General features: G+C 43.5%; 1 protein-coding gene and 1 long non-coding RNA gene across 3 annotated transcripts; one reads left to right on the top strand and one right to left on the bottom strand.

Moving 5' to 3' along the window:
• Positions 1–884: 884 nt before the first annotated feature.
• On the bottom strand, positions 885–7,301 carry eif3s6ip (eukaryotic translation initiation factor 3, subunit 6 interacting protein). Of its 2 annotated transcripts, XM_066696690.1 has the most exons (16): positions 7,144–7,301; positions 6,741–6,786; positions 6,203–6,413; positions 5,600–5,679; positions 5,074–5,133; positions 4,912–4,973; positions 4,560–4,629; positions 3,894–3,967; positions 3,622–3,793; positions 3,372–3,526; positions 2,862–3,032; positions 2,515–2,648; positions 2,132–2,305; positions 1,811–2,000; positions 1,311–1,391; positions 885–1,113 (listed from the first exon to the last, which is right to left on the bottom strand). In XM_066696690.1, the coding sequence occupies exons 1-16, from the start codon at positions 7,174–7,176 to the stop codon at positions 1,027–1,029; spliced, it is 1,800 nt and encodes a 599-aa protein (XP_066552787.1). In that variant the 5' UTR covers positions 7,177–7,301; the 3' UTR covers positions 885–1,026. The 2 variants fall into 2 exon arrangements, with proteins under 2 accessions (XP_066552787.1, XP_066552788.1); XM_066696691.1 differs by lacking the exon at positions 5,074–5,133.
• An 816-nt stretch (positions 7,302–8,117) lies between these two features.
• On the top strand, positions 8,118–9,287 carry LOC136718922 (uncharacterized). The gene is made up of 2 exons (XR_010805333.1): positions 8,118–8,376; positions 8,520–9,287. It is a non-coding gene; the product is annotated as an uncharacterized LOC136718922 (long non-coding RNA).
• Positions 9,288–13,200: the final 3,913 nt, after the last annotated feature.

Below are 13,200 nucleotides of genomic sequence, written 5' to 3'. Positions count from 1 at the left end.
CTCTCTTTTTTCTCCTGATTTGTTTGTAGACTTTTAAAGGATTTAACCTGGACAATCATGTTCACACACTTCTAAATCATGAGCTAAAAACATGATGAGATCATGTGCTGCTAAGGGCCTCAGACAAGTGGCTGTGCCCAGTCGGCGAGGAGCCTCAAGAGATGGTCCTCTGTTTAGGCTCAAGGACACAAGCTTCTTAGAAGAGTTCCTACCATGAGGAATGGTTCAACTATAGGAGGTGCAGGATCACAGGAATACGCTGAACCCTAGAATATCTGCATTTTACACGATTTTGTATTGTAGGTGTGCACAGGTCAGACTGTGAGCCTTTGGGCTCTCTTTTGGGTAAATGGTGAAGGCAATCTAGAAATCACTTTTATTTGTTTGAACTCCCAACACTCACACACTCTTTGCCAGGAGACAAACACAACAGCTTGGCAGTAAAGATATTTAGTAAATTGTTGGGGGGATAATAGGATGATGCGACTTTAACACCCCCCACATTTATTTCTTTTTATATTTAAATCTAAATATCTTTAGATATTTAATCTTTACATCTTCTGTATCGTAGTTTACTCTTTCTGATGGCATTGACAGTTTTATAACCTAAAGTCACCGCACACTTGACGCAATGAACTACGCAGTCTACCGTGACCAGGGGGCCGCAGCACGTCTCTGGGGCCCCATGGGAACACACCGCCAATGCAAACAAATCTGCACGAACACCAATACCCGGAAACAGAACTGTCAAAGTGACTAAGTTCACAGCTCAGTATCGATCTCTTATCTTTGAAAACTGTACACACCGTGCAAATACTTTTTTCCAATCGTTACTAATAATACAGAAATAATTTGATATCCTACGGAAATGAAAAGCCATCAGAAAACATTTACTTATTTTTATTGTTTTTTGATTACAAATGCAAGACGTGGATTTTCACTGCTCTTTAAGGGGAAACAAGCACATCCTCTGCCCAGACTGCTCTCTGTGGGAAAGATGCGCGCCCTCCTCTGCCCCGACGCCCTTCAGGTGGCCCGGGAAGCGGTGGCGGTGCTGGCACTGGTGGTGGCCGTCGCTGGAGCCGTCGCCATTTTCTTCAGGGTTCGGTTCAGCTTCATGGAGAAAGAGCCAAGATCAGACACTCGCATCTTACAGTCATCACGCCTGTCCTTGCTAATAAAATACAGCTCTTCTCCCAAGCGCATCTCCATTGTAGGACATTAATAACTGAATATTAATGTCCATTACAAACAGCCATTTCTTAATCTAATTTAACAACAATTGCAGGTGAAATTAAACACCACCTCACCTCCTCAAATTTGTGGATCTGTCTGATGAAGAAATCTCCGTAGCGCCGAGCCACTTTGGTGTCTGCGATGTGGATCATGTCCTAAAACACAGACAGATACTATGCTAGGAAAAAGACTGGACTTTCTGATCATTAAAACCAATGAGTTCCACTTAGCAAACGGCTGCATTACAGCGCAGGCCCAGCAATGGCAGCGCAGTGCCGAGCTCATAGTTTTACAGCAGCCCCTCAGCAGGGACACCGACTCCTGGAACAGCACTTTCAAAGCAAGACAGAGATGCACACACTCTCATCAACCCTAACCCTACATCACTAGAGAGATGAAAACCGTTAAATATACACTCAAATGCTACCATTGTCATTTCGGTTACAAAACGATGTCCAATAGCCGTGACTTCCTGAACAACGACCTGCATGACTATTTAAAAGGCCGTGAGTTTCGTTTCCTTTCTGCGACCACGCTGAGCAGTCAACACACAGACAACTTCACACCATCGCACCTTGTCGATGTAGAAGTCAACCTCAGAGGCTGACTGGAACTCGCCATCGAGAGCCGAGATGCCACTGGTCCAGACCAGGTTCTTCATCTTGTGCTTGAACACCAGCAGCTGGATGCGGAACTCCTGCTCGGTCATGTCCAGGAACCCGGCCAGCTTGGCCACAGGCATTGTGGTGTACAGCTTCAGGAAACTTGCGGTACAAGAACAGACCATGGCTGGAGTTAAACGCACTGAGAAACGGCTGCAAACCAGAAGCCCTGAAGGGCCGTCAGTCAGAGGCGCGATGTGCGACCACCGTCGGCTGCGACTGTCAGACAATACCTGCGGATGGTGGAGAGCTGGGCCTGCTGCTGGACCTCTTCAGCAAACACCTTGAGCTGCTGCTGGAAGGGCTCCTTGTGATAGTTGGGATGCACAGTGTCGTAGTTGGGAACGACAGGAGAGAGGAACTTCGGACAGGCGAAGCTGAACAGCTCCTCGAACACCTGGAGATCCCTGAGGAAAACCACACAAGACAATCTGCAACATTCTTGTGTTTTCACAGGAAAAATAAACAACTATGAACGTCTCATCACAACATTCACAACATGCAGAACACGCCGAGCCCCCAGCAGCAGTGTGGGGTGGGAGTGGTTTCAGGATCAGGACCTGGCCATGCGTGTGTGGAACGCACATATACGTTTCAGCTCCCCCGCCAGCCTTACCCTTTCTGCATGCGCAGCATTTTGTCCCCATATTTCTCTCTCAGCTGCGTGTGAATGCTCTCGTCAATCCTCATGGGATACATCGTGAGAGCGATGGCCAACAGGCCGTGCATCTGTTCGTTCTGCTTATTAATCTAGAAGAGAAAAGGGTTTCAGAGAAAATCAATTCATCTTAGACAACCTGATTTCAGACAGAGCAAAGCATGGCGTTTGGGTCCTGGCACAGTAGCTGCAGACTAAACCCGGGAGATGGACTTGTGCTAAACTTCTACACACAACATGGCCTTCTACAGCAATTCATCAATTACGTGACATGGAAACAGTCGGCAATCGGCAGATCCACTGACCATCTCGTATTTATACGTGGATCTCTGAAACATGTTTCTGGTCCTCTGTATGTAGAGCAGGATGTTGGCGAACACTCGGATGGCATCTTGGTAGCGCCGCATCATCAGGTAGGCAAAACCCACGTAGTAATAGGTGGTGATCTGACACTCCGGCACACGCGAGTACATGCTCTGTACCAGAGTGGGGAGAGACAGGGACACTGGAGGACTTCACACTCATCTGCACACATCTGAACAGCTTGACTAAGTGCTGTGCACTAGCTCAGTGCAGAAAGAAAGGCATGACATTGTGAAGCACACATGTACTGTCCAGTGACTCAACACGAGGACGACTTCATAACTCTCTCAAATGATGTTGGTCATCATCGATCGACAGTCTAGAACAGCTCAGATGTATGGTGAAGGGTTTAGAGAAACTTCAGAAGTACCAGAGACACATTTGAAGTGTGTGGGTGTGCTTCCATACCTGCTGATCACACATGCCTGTGTGTTTGTATACTGTTACTGTACCTTTTTGTTCAGTTCAATGTTCTCCAGCACTTTGATAGCCTGGTAATAATCTCCCAGCAGAGAGTGCAGTCGCAGAAGACCCACCAGACTGAAGTATCCCAGCATTTTATAGAGCGAGTGCCTGCCATACTCCCCAGCCACACTCTCAGGGTCTCCTGCAACACACAGCAGCACAGCGATGAGATTCGAGACATCAAAGGGAGAACACTGTGACAGCGAGACACTTATAATCAGACACTGCTCCACTCACCCCCGCTGGTGTAAACCTCCAGCTGTCCGTTAATGTTGCTCTTGTCCACCAGGGAGTGCAGGACGTTGAGCACACTGTGCACGTTCCAGATCTTTGGGTTGTTCCTCAGAAACTCAATCTCCTCCTCGGATTTCTTGGCCGTCTTACAGCGGTACTGACTGAAGGACTGGAACTGAACAAGAGAGATGGCCTATAACTGGAGCCGAGACAGACGAGGGGAAGAACAAAAGACTCGTACCAAGATGAACATCACAGCAACTTAAAGGCAATACCTGGTAGATGAATTCATCTATGATGTCCCACAGCCACTGGTTAGGAAGCTCCAGAGGGGCAGGCCCATCTGCATCTGTGGAATTTAATTTCAGAGTCTTAACAAAATCTCCTCGGCTTCAGTAGATCCTTCCTGAGGCTCAGCCCATGTGGGCACTGCCCAGAGTATTCATGATAAGACCACGGGAAAGGTTTCAAAGCAGAGGAAACCTTTCCACTCCTCTTGCTCGTTTGGCATCTTATCACTAAGCGATCTGAGAATCATATCCAGGCTGTCCAATCAAACATTTTACAGCATAAATTAATTAACCTGAGGTTCAATAGTTCTATGCTCATTAGTTTCATTTCAAAACATTTCTATGACATCATTGTTTGATCTTCCTGTGGAATAAGTCTTCAAATACACATGTACTGTGCTGCTAATCCACACTTACTGCTGCTAATCCACACTTATGTACAAAACCACTGATGGAACAATTCAACAGGAAAGCTTTACTATTTGACAATGGAAAGGATTTAATTACAGTACTAAACTCTCCATGAGTGACAAAATAAAACACAAGATAAAGTAGCAAAAACAAATCTATTCATGTCTGAGATAAAGGACGAGCAGGACTACACCTGCAGCTGCTTATTAGAGGACCAATTAGCGCACAATCAGGACTCACTCAGAATGTAGTTGAAGAGATTGCAGTAATTGTAATATGACTCAAACCTCTGGTCCAGAGTCGGCCCCCCCTGCAAGACACAACCAAGGTGAGTTTAGTGCTCCTGTTCATTTCATTTGTACACAACAATCTTGTGATTTAACATTCGATCCGGCACACAGTTAAACCTAATCATCTCTCTAAATAGCTCAAGTTTCTTAAAATCTTCCATTGAAGATAGATACATGCATTTCTAATGTAAGAGTCAGTTCATTCGATTATATTTCTCTACAAACTACCCATCTGGAAAATGCTTCAATATAATTTAGACGATACACAAAGTATTTGACAAGAGGAAGTAGGGAAGACTTACGCTGACTTTCGCATAGATGTGTCTGTAGTACAGCTCTTTATACAGAATCAAGAACACTGCATCTGTGAGGAATACAAATCAAGTTACTTAAGAATATTAGAACTTCAATGCACATGTATCCAAAACATTTAATCCTGCTGAAAACGGGGAGAACAAACGCACTGGTAGTTGATTCAAGGTGTCCCTTGAGGAGAAGGCTCTGAGCAGGATCATCTCTGTTTCCTGTGCAGTGTAAAAGCTCAGAGGATTAAGGAGAGGATCAAGTAGTACAGAGATGCATCACAGGGCAACAACAATGTCAGTCATGCACAACAATGCAACAGCAGCAACAACGTTCAAATACTCGACCTTAAGAAATACAGTTCTGCTGGAGAGTTTCTCCTGGGCTAAACATTGGTTCCTGGTCAGAATCTAAATATTGCATCTGAAAGCAAAGTAAGAATAGACACAGGAGGCCACAGTCTCTAAGCTTACATTATACAGATATATATATACCTATCTATATCTACACAAAGATTATATAAAATACTAGAATTTAACATTATCCAAGTAATAAATCCGTATCAGAAAAATTACATGCTTAGCCGGTAACTGAACCATACACATGTTTTTATTGTATTAAAAACAAGGCGAGAGCAAATAGTGGGAGATATAAAATACTGAGTTTTGAGTGAAATATTTCACTCACCATTTCCAACCAGGGAAGCGATGGCTTCAGCTTCAGGCCACGGGGAAGTCTTGAAAAACCTATCAGTCAGTTTGTTCCAGCTGGAGCAGGAGGGGGAAGCAGACCGTGTTAAAGAGGATTGTCCACAGACTCGCTGAACGTTTAGTTAGAAAACGCAACATACGAAAACATACATACAAAAACTATAATACAACAGGCATGACCGAGTGGCCGATGTCAGAATGTCACATTTAAAACCAACATCATTCACAAAGGACAAGACATACCCGTATGGATCTATAAAAAAACAACTCAGAAGTAAAGTGAAACTGCATGGAATGGAAGAAACAGATAAAACTTGAGACCACATGTATTAACGATTGCATGCAACACTTTTTACACTAAGTTCTCAATGCTGGGAAACATCTGCCAAATCCTGAAACACTATTTGCTCTTTAAGGCCCAACTGCACTGCACTGACATTAAGAACAGAAAGTGAGCAAACAGACAGAGTGGAAATAAATAGACATTTCTGTGTTCCCAGTTTGTAAACATGATGATTTTGTGTAATCTCTGCTGGCGTAAACATGTCTCTTCTGGCTGTGCAGTGTGACCTAGTGGTACCTGTTCTCATAGACATCCTGAATCTCATAGATTTTCTGTTCAATGTTGTCACTGGACACTCGGTTGGCTTGCAACTCATACACCTTCTGATCAATGAGGTCAGAAATTGTCTTGTGAAAGTACTGCAGGAAGTTCTTGATCACTTCTGGGATGACATGGTACGTCTGCTGCTCATACTGGCGTTCATAGGCCAGGTCTGCTTTAGGGTCACCTGTGCAAGTAAATAAGGCAAACGGATAGATGTTTTCAATAGGATGTTAGTATCATTTATATGTATTCATGATACAAAAGGGAAAGTGGGCATCTTAACACAGGATCTATCACAGTAACAGTGTTTCTGCCACTGATAAAGCTGGAATCACACTGGAACTGGAAAGCTGTGTTACGAATCGTCAGGAGCGCCATTTGTCTGAAGTGACTGGAGAGCAGCTTTAACGTTGGCTGTGGAAGTTGTGCAGCCATGGGCCTCACACTTTTGCAACAGAGGTTGTGCCGTTGTGTGTCAGTGCATAAACAGTGTTACTCCACACATACTCACCAGTGTGTAGGTCGTAGTCATTTGTAGTGTAGGTGTAGGGATCGTACTGCCAATGGAAGCAAAAACATGAACAAGGACAATCCGCATGAACAGCATCCCTCACTGCAACCCCGCACAGCACTTCATCAACAGGCAAATCAATGGATATAATTCAAACAGCCGGATACTTTCACGTATTACATATATCAGGTAATTTCATATTTTAAAATCAAAAACTATTAAACAAACTGAAGCATTCGTATGAAAGCGTCTCATTGCATCTCAACTCGGTCCTCGGCAGTCGGCGCACTGCGATGATAACGGATGCATAACCACGCTGCGGCCATACGCCGCCGTCTCCGGCCCTCAGAGCCACCGTTTCCCCCGCAACCCGCTTCAGCACAGCGAGGCGGCCGGGACTCACCTCCACCTCGGCTTCCTCGGTCGGGTAAGACATGATTTGAGCGTCGGTTCAACTTCAAACTGGAGTAAGTTGCAGCAAAGAGTCACATACACCAAACCAACCACAACTGCACACCATAGGAAAAAGAAAGAAAGATCACTTCCGGGTCAACGGAGTTGTGCATTCTGGGATTGTTTCGGGTTGATAGGTCGCGTTCGTATGTCGCTGACCAATGAGGTCAGAGGAAATCTGCAAACCTGCGCAGAACGTAACGACCATAGATAATGGCCGCGTTCACGACTCTATTGCAGACGTGAGTCTGTGTGTGACGTCACGGTCTGCGCAGACGCAGTGTGGACAGCTCTGGCTCTGGAGCTGCAGACTCAGCAGAACAAACATGCAGGCGCTGCTGAGAGAAGTCAGTCCTGATCACAGAAGTTCATGCGATCACAGTTCCCCTTAATACTTTACAGTGTAATCAGAAAATGGGCCATTTAATCAGTTCATATCAGATTCAGTAGCTTTACGATCCGTTAATAATATTTAATTAATAGAAATCTTTATTCCTACTCATTGTTGAGACACTTAAGGGTTAAATACTCACATACTGATCAAATTAATTACAACAGATTTTGTTTGTGTACAATATTATATATACACTGGTTTCGAATCTACATTAAACCTGTGCATTCAGAGAAATACACATGTACAATATTTTGTATGTATTATTATGGATTTCCTTGCCAGGTGTGCAACTTACAAATTCACATAATACGTGGGAATGAGGTGATAATGTATACGTACACCACTACACATGCATATTATTTTATTGTTGAACTGTCAGTCTTTAAAATATATTATTTCTGTTGTACTTAGACATATCTAGCATGAAATTAATAAGATCCTTCATGACTCAAGGGTGATTCACACCCCCTGCCTAGGTGGCGCTGCTGCAGGGTCTCTGTCTGTGATTGACACGTCTCTGTCACTCAGCGCTCCTTTGTTGTTTTGAAGCCGCGGCTGCTCCTGCGCAGTACCGTTTGAGCAGCTGCGCGGCTGTGCAGACTTTGCAGCCTGTGGATGCGTCGCATTGTGATGTGTTTTCCGGCTGAGTTCATGCAGACGGGTAACATGGACAGTTTCGTCGCAGATTCTGCGAAAAGTCTGCGCAGATTCGGCAAAGTATGCGTGTCGTGAACGCAGCCATAGAAACCAGTTGATAGATTCGTTTTGTAGAGACGCCATCTTGCTTAGGTATAAGTGTACAACGTTATCCAAAGTCTCGTTTTGTTGTTTGTTATGTATTCTAACGGTTATCAGCGTGATATGCCTCAAAACACAAACGTTGTATATGTTGTTTTACTATGTGTAAGTCATATTCTGTAGTGACCCCGCAGGTACGCAGGCCGTGTTTAAACAGCCTGGACGAGCTCAGCGCAGACACGGGCTGGGGACGCGGGGAGCGCAGGGCGGACGTGTGGAGCAGGAGTGTGTCTCGGCGGCGCTGAGGTTGGACAGCCTGGGTCTGGTTGCTGGTCCGAGTGCCGTGACGGGAAAGTTGTCCTGCCTAGCCTGCTCTGCACTGCCCTCTGCTGTCGACACACTCGCATATCATTGTAATATAACTGGGCTCTGACATGTAATTTCTACTGCGGATTTAATTGTACTGCCTTGTATGGCTTAACTGTATCTTAAAGCTCCTATTTATGCTACTGTATTTTAGATTACTATTTACTATTATTACTTGTTTTGTAATTGCTTATTTTAACTATGAGGCATTAGTTTAGGTGTGTAAAAAGGGTGCTTCGTTTGCATCTGGGGGGGGGGTGTTGGGTGAGAGTGTAGGTCAGTGGTGTTTCTTTATATTGCTTTATTGGGTGGTTCTCTTGTATTGCTCTGTGTATTTATTGGTTGCCTTATGAGTGAATGGTTTGGTTTATTTAGATTAATAAGTTCACTTGTGAAGTGTGGTGTGGTTTTCTTATGTTTTGGTGTGTGTTGTGATTTGTTCTGAGTGATGGGTAAAGACTGCCTGACCTTGCTGTTTTCCCTGTATCACTTTAATATTACATGGTGTACAAATTATGATTTTTATAAACTGTGCTGGCAATCTGTACTTTGTACCTGAATTTGTATAGTAAAATTGGTCTTCTGTTTTGGCTTAATGCTGTAGTCTGGACCTTACTGGGTATAATATGGTGCTGGCAGTGAACCCAATAGTTCACACTCCCACTGGGGGGGCGTTACAATACTGTCCTTTATACTTTAATTCAGTTGTTCAGATCTTGGTTGCGTTCATAGGTAGACTGTGCTGCGCAGGTTCTGTGTGAACTATGGCTTTAATCACCGGCGCGAAAATATACTGCAAAAGTACATCAACCAGGGACGGTATTAAAATCGCAGTTTGTTGAATAAATCGAGCACAAGTTTGAATAATGTGTTCTGCTGCAGCAGCCAAGGCTGATATGTACTATTAAGTCGGGGACATAAATTTGTTTATTTGCAATAAATAATTTTATGTCAATACACGAAACATTGCAATCACTTATTAAGAATATTGGTTTGATGTTTGTGTGACACTAAGGGCTGCCATGCTATGTACTCACAGGCCGTGACAGAGACCCTGCTGTCTTTGTGCATCTTCATATTGAAATATTAAAATGAGGGCAGGCGCAGGCAGGGCGCTGTTCACTTTCTATCTGCGATGCGCAATGCTTCATACGTCTCCCAGGCGTGATGCTAGTTTTCATAGCTGTTACCCTAACATTACTGGTTCATATGTGCTTACGGGTAAAACGTTTTGGCCACGTCTATATTTTGTTTGGTGCGGTTTGTAGCTATACATATATGAATATATACACCGATCAGCCATAACATTATGAGCACTGACAGGTGAAGTGAATAACACTGATAATCTCATTATCATGGCACCTGTCAGTGGGTGGGATATATTAGGCAGCAAGTGGACATTTTGTCCTCAAAGTTGATGTGTTAGAAGCAGGAAAAATGGGCAGCGTAAGGATCTGAGTGACTTTGACAAGGGCCAAATTGTGATGGCTAGACGACTGGGTCAGAGCATCTCCAAAACTGCAGCTCTTGTGGGGTGTTCCTGGTCTGCAGTGGTCAGTACCTATCAAAAGCGGTGAACCGGCGACAGGGTCATGGGCGGCCAAGGCTCATTGATGCACATGGGTAGCGAAGGCTGGTCCGTGTGGTCCGATCCAGCACACAAGCTACTGTAGCTCAAATTGCTGAAAAAGTGAATGCTGGTTCTGATAGAAAGGTGTCAGAACACACAGTGCATCGCAGTTTGTTGCGTAAGGGGCTGCGTAGCCGCACACCAGTCAGGGTGCCCATGCTGACCCCTGTCCACTGCCGAAAGCGCCTACGATGGGCACGTGAGCATCAGAACTGGACCATGGAGCAATGGAAGAAGGTGGCCTGGTCTGATGAATCATGTTTTCTTTTACATCACGTGGATGGCTGGGTGCGTGTGCATCGCTTACCTGGAGAACTCATGGCACCAGGATGCACTATGGGAAGAAGGCAAGCCGCCAGAGGCAGTGTGATGCTTTGGGCAATGTTCTGGTGGGAAACCTGCCATTCATGTGGATGTTACTTTGACATGTACCACCTAACTAAGCATTGTTGCAGACCATGTACACCCTTTCATGGACACGGTATTCCCTGATGGCATTGGCATCTTTCAGCAGGATAATGCGCCCTGCCACAAAGCAAAAATGATTCAGGAATGGTTTGAGGAACACAACAACGGAGTTCAAGGTGTTGACTTGGCCTCCAAATTCCCTAGATCTCAATCCAATTGAGCATCTGTGGGATGTGCTGGACAAACAAGTCCGATCCATGGAGGCCCCACCTCACAACTTACAGGACTTAAAGGATCTGCTGCTAACGTCTTGGTGCCAGATACCACAGCACACCTTCAGAGGGCTAGTGGAGTCCACGCCTCGACAGGTCAGGGCTGTTTTGGCGGCAAAAGGGGACCTACACAATATTAGGCAGGTGGTCATAATGTTATGGCTGATCGGTATGTATATATATATATATATATATATATATACATACACACACACACACATAGTAGTGTGTGTGTGTGTATATGTATGTGTGTGTATATATATATATGCATACTGTTAAAAAACATACACAATGAAAACTGATATTACGCTTTTATTGTTACACACTCCTCGCACATCTTGTATTTGCCATCATCACAGCCCATGATGGGGAATCAATACTTAAATGAAAAAACGTCCTGACAGAATAATGACAAATGTAGAGAAATAAATTCCCTATTAGTAGAAGTAGTAATTATTCTCAATTATACTATTCATATATCTGCTAGTCGATTTGTTTGTGGGACTCGAGGTCTGGACTCTGACTTGGACGGTCCCGGCTTGGTCTGGACTCGGACTCGGATATGGTGGTCTCGACTACAGAACTGTTACACGGGGAGTTGTGGTTTATAATCACTTATTTGTGCACTAAATTAATCTGCGTGATAGCTCAACAACAAAATTGTGATATTTCAGTTTTTATATATATATATATATATATATATATATATATATATATCTTTATAATCTCTTTGATTATAACTTTATGATTATAGTGGAAACCGTATCTCATAATAAAGTGTCATATGGGACAAGCCTCTTATTTAACCATACATGCATACATTCATACATGGATACATTGAAAATAGGCGTCCGGAAGGAAGTGCTTTAGAGAGAACATTTTACCTGCAATATTTAATTTTGCCAGCAGAGGGAACTATATCTGCAGTTAAAGACACTTGACAAAGGTTGTCTGAAGGGAGGTGTGGATGGCACAATGTGCCGAACTACATTTAAATCCATGTAATTCTATCCATTTAAAGAATTTAGGAAATGCAGCTGCATAAAGACTCACTCTAATGTATACATGTGGACGAGCATTCTTTTTGTTTTCTAGAAATTGATCATTTTCAGCTGCTCAGTCTGTCTCTTTGTGTCTGTAACAGACTACTTTTGAGCCTTTACAATCTTTTCATTGCCCTGCCCCCGCAGTGTAAGAGATACAGTAATATCTCAGCCAGATGACTAAAGGCAGGGCACTCTGGTCTTCCCATAACAATGATACACACACACAATATAAACTGAAATTTATTTAAAATATGATTCATATAATGGCTAGAATGACACGGTATTCTGTGGAATCCAGTAAAATCACACATTTACAGATAAGGTTAGGCTTTTAGGGAATTAACTGTATATGAACTCTAGCATCACCCAAGTAGAAAGTATTATAGGTAGTCTCTCTGACTGTTAACCCAGGTAAAGGGATATTGATATTAATTTCTAGGAACAGCACTATTAATTTTATTAATAACATTGCAGATAAATTGTTGCAGAATTTAATTGGAGTTGTTAACATTTCGGGAGAGGGTTCAGACCATAATCCCACCCAGAGCCCTTATATAACATTACTATCCCAGTATTTGTTGCTTCACATCCCTCCATCCTCTCCAAACAATGCCTTTGCATCAAACTCCCTGGTTCTTCCTCACTGCGTCAGGGTCCCAATGACGTGTCCTCATGGGCAGGCCATCATTCCCTCAGCCAAGTGAGATCATGCCAAAGCTAAATACATTATACTCCATCCATCAAAGTCTGGACATGATCCTTGGATCACTTGATTATTAATTGTCGAATGGCCTCCTCTCGATTGTAAACTTTCTATGTTCTTATGTTTCTTACTATACTCCATCCATCAAAGTCTTATTATGGTTCGTCCAAAGCTCCTGGATGCACATATATGCATAGAGGGAGTTCCTGGCTAGAAAAGGTTTACTGTGTTTTAAACAAATTGCTCTCTCATGCCTAGCAGTACCAGACAATTAAATTATACCTTCAAATACAAGTATTTTAATTTCAAATTTAAATAAGTGGGGGGGGGGGGGGGATGAAACAAAACTTAGTTCAGATTGTAAGCATTTGCTTATATAAGGAGAACTGCAAACTATAAACAATTCTTGTTTGATTCACGTTATTAAGCACAGAAGATTGAAACGCTGTG

The sequence above is a fragment of the Amia ocellicauda genome, chromosome 23, assembly GCF_036373705.1.
Source record: "Amia ocellicauda isolate fAmiCal2 chromosome 23, fAmiCal2.hap1, whole genome shotgun sequence".
Classification (NCBI taxonomy): Eukaryota; Metazoa; Chordata; class Actinopteri; order Amiiformes; family Amiidae; genus Amia; species Amia ocellicauda.
The sequence above is the reverse complement of the archived record's forward strand: the minus strand, read 5'-3'. Positions and strand labels throughout refer to the sequence as shown.

What these genes read in the sequence shown, in the direction of transcription:
- eif3s6ip (XM_066696690.1), bottom strand. Translation starts at nt 7,176, where the DNA reads ATGTCTTACCCGACCGAGGAAGCCGAGGTGGAG. An exon ending in CAGGATGTCTATGAGAACAG is followed by an intron (nt 5,680 to 6,202) that starts GTACCACTAGGT and finishes CTCCTGCTCCAG; the next exon opens with CTGGAACAAACTGACTGATA. An exon ending in CCACGTATAAATACGAGATG is followed by an intron (nt 2,649 to 2,861) that starts GTCAGTGGATCT and finishes TTTCTCTTCTAG; the next exon opens with ATTAATAAGCAGAACGAACA.